Below are 5017 nucleotides of genomic sequence, written 5' to 3'. Positions count from 1 at the left end.
CATGGTGTTTCATGACAGCAGTAAAAACCCTAAGTAAGCTAAGCAGTTAGCCAGCCTCAGGGGGGGTTCTGCACAAACAGGCAGCTAAGAAACAAACAAGCAGTTTTAACAAAGGCTAAGATAAACTAGCTAGGACATCCTGATCATGGGTTCCTAGAATAGAGTTGGGTAACTTTCCATGGAATTCTCCATCAAGGAGATCAGATTCTAGTTAAACCTGAAATGGCCTCAGCACGGATACAAGACAGAGGGAACCGCACCCTCTTGCCCAGTCACATTGTGAACGGAAACTGATTTTATCTTGATATCTTGGTAATTTTATAATATACATGCATATCAAATCAGATATTAAAACATCTAATCTCAACATTATAAAAGAATATATTGCCAGATTAAGTAATAACTCTAACTTTCTAAAGCCTGAAATAGTCCAGTTCAGGGCTGACAAGTGGAGAAGAGAGGGGTAGAGAAGAGAGAAGAGGGTTTCAATATCACCTTCAAAGGGATGGTCTTTCATGTCAATCCTCTGAGGTGGGGAATCAATGTCTCTGTTTCATAAACAAGTAGACAAAGAGCCAGAGATGTTAAGATATTTCCCCAAGTTCACACAGTTATTCAAGGAAGGATTTGGATGAGAGCCCTTGTCAGCCTCAGCCTCTCCGTGCACTCGGCCTGCACCAATGCTACATTCTTGTTACTCCCAAATCACTCCTCATGGAAACAACTCCTCATGTAAGACTATTAAAAGAGGAAATTCCCGGAGGAAGTGTGGTCATGGGCTGGAGCCATGTGAGCCATATACTCTGCTGTGTGAGGGTATCACCAAAGTCACTGCCCCATGCCACCTGGGAGACGGCCCTCACAAGAACCCGACCACAATGGCACACTGATCTCGGACATCCAGACTCTCAGTCTGTGAACAATTCATTTCAGCTATCGTTTGAGCATCTCCAGTCTACGGCCCATGCTATGCCAGCCCTAACTAAGGGCATGGTTCACACTGAGTAACATGGGAGGAATAAGGTTGGTATTTTCAGACTGAGGATTATTTTTCCCCCATAAGATCTTCATTTAACGGGCGGTGGTGGTGCATGCCTTTAATCCCAGCACTTGGGAGGCAGAGGCAGGTGGATTTCTGAGTTCGAGAGTTCAAGGCTAGCCTGGTCTACAGAGTGAGTTCCAGGACAGCCAGGGCTACTCAGAGAAACCCTGTCTTGAAAAACCAAAAAAAAAAAAAAAAATTAACAAACTCTTTAAAAAAAAAAGATCTTCATTTAACATTTACTTTACAACATTTAAATTAGATTTTGTTTTGTTTTGTTTTTTCAAGACAGGGTTTCTCTGTGTAGCCCTGGCTGTCCTGGAACTCACTCTGTAGACCAGGCTGGCCTCGAACTCAGAAATCCACCAGCCTCTGCCTCCCAAGTGCTGGGATTAAAGACGTGTGCCACCACTGCCCGGCTTTAAATTAGATTTTTGCCTGATGTATAACATCATAAAATTATACATACTAACAGGGAACCATGTGAAGTTTTAACATGTTTAAGTTGTTGAAATGATTCATCTTCCTATCTTCTTCAGTGCTGGGATTACAAGTGTTATCATCATGCCCAGTGTGTATGTGTGTGTAAGCGTGCACACTCGTGCATGTGGAGATATTATGTGACACTATTCCTGGGAATATATGAACACATATCTATTCACCCCACATAAGGAGTCAAGGACAGACCAAATTAACAATATCACCAAAGGAGACCGTGGCAAAGTCAAGAGTTTAGTGGGCTGGTTATGTGAGAATGGGTGGGGGATTAGTTACAGAAGCAGGGATGTCTCAACGGCAGCTGTGCTATCAGAAAGCCCATCCAAGCAGGGATGCGACTCCAGCTGCAGCCCTGGAACTCTTACAGGACTTACAGACTGATCAACAGGTGACAGGTCAGAGGCTCCGCCAACAGTTGTTAATGGCTTTTATAACCTTGGGGGTGGGGCAGGCTAGTGAGTCTTGTCAAGGTTTCAGCTTCCTGGATTGTTCAAGTTCAAATACTTCCTGATTCTCCTGAACCTCCCATCTCCTTCCTTAAGGGAATGTTTCAGTTTGGAGGAAACTGCTATATATGTAGAGGACAGATCGCAACCTCACTTGTTCCTCAGATGTCACCCACGCTGTTTTTGGAGTCAGGGCCTGTCACTGGTCTGGGGCTCACCAAGACTTGACTTGCTGGCCCATAGGCCCATAGGCCCACAGGCCTGAGAATCCACCTGTTTCAGCATCACTAGTGCTGGCATTACCAGCCTGTCCCGTCATGCACAGCCTTTTGATATGAGGTTCTCAAGGTCAGCCAAGCACTGAACTGACAAAGCTTGGCCTTTATATGGAGTCTGGCTTCAGGTGGTGCTGGAGATGAAACTCAGGGCTTCATAAGTGCTAGACAAGTACTCTACTAAGTGAGCTACATCCAACCCCCCAAAGTTCACCCTTTTCTAGCTCCGTATTTCCTTGTGTGTGCATCAGCTATAGACGCAGGGGTGCTCCAGCACGTGGCATGTGAACAGCGCTGCAGTAAACCTTCGGGAGTGCAGACGGTTTCTGAGTGAGATTGCTGAATCATAAGTTACTTTTCATCCTTCAAGGGAACGCTATGGTGTTTTCTATACAGGAAATCACTAATGAACAGAGACATGAAGGCCTTCTTGAGGAAACAGAGAAAAGACCAAACACTCAGGAGAATGAAATAGTTTGAGAGATTTGAGCGTGCGGTTTGTCAAAAGGCTGGTGGGCACGACTCATCCACACCGTGGAAGATGGTTCTTTGCACGTGTGCTTTCCCATACTGGGCCCTCAGGCCAGTGCCTCCTGGGCCCCAGCTCCCTAGTCAGCCAGGCTGACCCATGGAGCTAACCTTATGCCTCAGTGCTTGGCTGCTGTGAGTCACATTCCTGATCCCTCATTTCTTTGTCCATGAACCAGGAAAGAACATGAGGGGTGCCCAGCAGTCTGCCAGTGCAGGATGAAGAATCAAAGGGAAAATTCTTTCTCTGTCTACTCTCTCACACCAAGGGCAACAGCTTGTCAAAGGTGAGGAACATACCCCAAACTGGTTAGGAGGCCCCACTGCCTAGAAAACCCCAGTGATAAACACATAATTAGTTCAGAAGCTTCATAGGCGAGAGACTCTTGAAGCAAGAGAAATTGTAAGTTCCGGCTCAGCCCTCAGTAAACACCCAATACATTCTTGGAACAGAATCATTCCAAGAACATCCACGAGTGGTCATTCTCACCTGTATAAATAGGGAGCCAGCACTCATGCTTGCTAAGACTTCGCTGGAGGTACCCGCCTGTAAGGAGTCCTGCTTTGTCACCATGGTAGGGGACTGATTTCATACATAGGGCTCCTTCCTGTCTTTAGTTGAAAATGAGTCTTTAAGTATCTTTTACTTTTAAGTATCTATACTTCCCTTAGGTATCATTTCTATAAGGCAGAATGAGGGAACGAATGGGGCTTCCGACAGTACTGGAGGAAGGAAGCAGGAGCTGGGGGAGAGGGCCAAGTGAGTGTGGAAAGGGCCTCAGGAAGGGACACTGGCCTGACCTCAGCACAAATGTACTCTGTGAAACCCTCCTCAGACAGAGCTAGGGGTCGGGTCGAAGAGTGGTGAGCAGTGCCCTCCCTATCCACTCAGACCCCTCCCATGAGGCCTTAGAGTGAACTCAGGAAGTTTCAATAATCCTTCCCTGTCTAGGATTCTGAAGACCCCTGACCCTTAGTTACAGAGAGCAGGGTTCTCTTTCCAGGAATAGCTTAACTATTCCTGGAATACTTAACAGCTTGATACAGCTTGATACTTAACAAAGGGGACACAATTCAGGGGACACTGCCAGTCTGCTTCACCTCAAACTGGTCAGGAAGCCACACTGCCTGCAAAGGCAAAGCAAAACCTAGTTTCCTTTACTCTCCTGGGCCTGCATGCATCAGGGGTACAAGGCTACAACAGCAAGAGAGGCAGGGCAGAATAGAATGTGGGGTGGGGGGATGACTTTGCAACCTCCTCCTCAGGGGTGGTCCTCAGACTAGAGTCTCAGCATCACTGGGAGCTTTGATCATAAGCCTGAAGACCCACTGAAGCAGATTCTTCAAGCGTGTTCTTTGTCAAGGTCTCCCTGAGTTCATGAGCTCCTGAAAGCAGCAGCGGGCAGTCAGAGTGGATTGACTGTCCGGTGGTGCTCACATGGGAGAGCAGGAGACACAACAGTCTTGTCTGCTGCTGCTGAGGAACTTGATACCGATGTACTTCATTAGGAATTTGAAGTGCCTTCCCTGGGAGGAGAGACAGACAGACAGACAGACAGACAGACACACACACACACAGACAGAGAGAGAGGAGAGGAGAGGAGAGGAGCCTGGGGTGGTGGCTCACTTATTTCAATCCAGCACTGGGAAGCAGTGACAGGAGGCTCATTTGAATTTGATGCCTTCCTGCTCTACATGGTGACTAAAGGTTACATAGAGAGACACCTCCCGAACCCCCCCAAAAAAAGTAGAAGAAAGAGGGGGAACTTACATAAAATTCTTAATATATTTCACACACCAAGACTTAAAATTCATTGTTGTTCCTGTTTTATCTTTTTTTCTTCCATAATCTTTAGCACAAAATTTCTATATTTATTTGTCTCCCCACCCAGGCTATTGAGAGGATTTCTGCTTCCTTAGATGGAAAGAAAACTCTTCCATGCTGAGATGATCATGGAAGTACAGAGTCTTGTTTTGCTGAGTCACCGAACAAAGGCATCAAGAAGGCAGAACTGAATCCTAAAGACTGTGTGAGCCATGTAAGACACCCTGGCCTCCTGCAGCTCTAGGTCTGTGTGCACACATGTGCGTACACACACACACAAACACACGCACAACACTGAGACAGTGTGGGGTGGAGGCCAGACATGACAGGGTAAAGCAAACGATGCTTTAATATCTTCCTATCTACCAATGGCAGAAATTCTCTCTCCTCCCCTCCCCTCCCC

The 5017-nt window shown here is 46.6% G+C and overlaps 1 protein-coding gene across 1 annotated transcript in view; it reads left to right on the top strand.

Moving 5' to 3' along the window:
- The first annotated feature begins 1826 nt into the window (after window positions 1-1826).
- Msmb (microseminoprotein beta) overlaps window positions 1827-5017 on the top strand; it is a 16924-nt gene continuing 13733 nt past the window's right edge. The window contains exon 1 of the mRNA XM_028787550.1: window positions 1827-1928. Within this exon, the coding sequence (XP_028643383.1) occupies window positions 1827-1928 (102 nt within the window). The remainder of the gene's footprint in view (window positions 1929-5017) is intronic.

Source organism: Grammomys surdaster, unplaced genomic scaffold (genome assembly GCF_004785775.1).
Source record: "Grammomys surdaster isolate TR1022 unplaced genomic scaffold, NIH_TR_1.0 125669, whole genome shotgun sequence".
In the NCBI taxonomy this organism is placed as follows: Eukaryota; Metazoa; Chordata; class Mammalia; order Rodentia; family Muridae; genus Grammomys; species Grammomys surdaster.
This window is presented reverse-complemented; position numbering and strand designations above follow the sequence as displayed.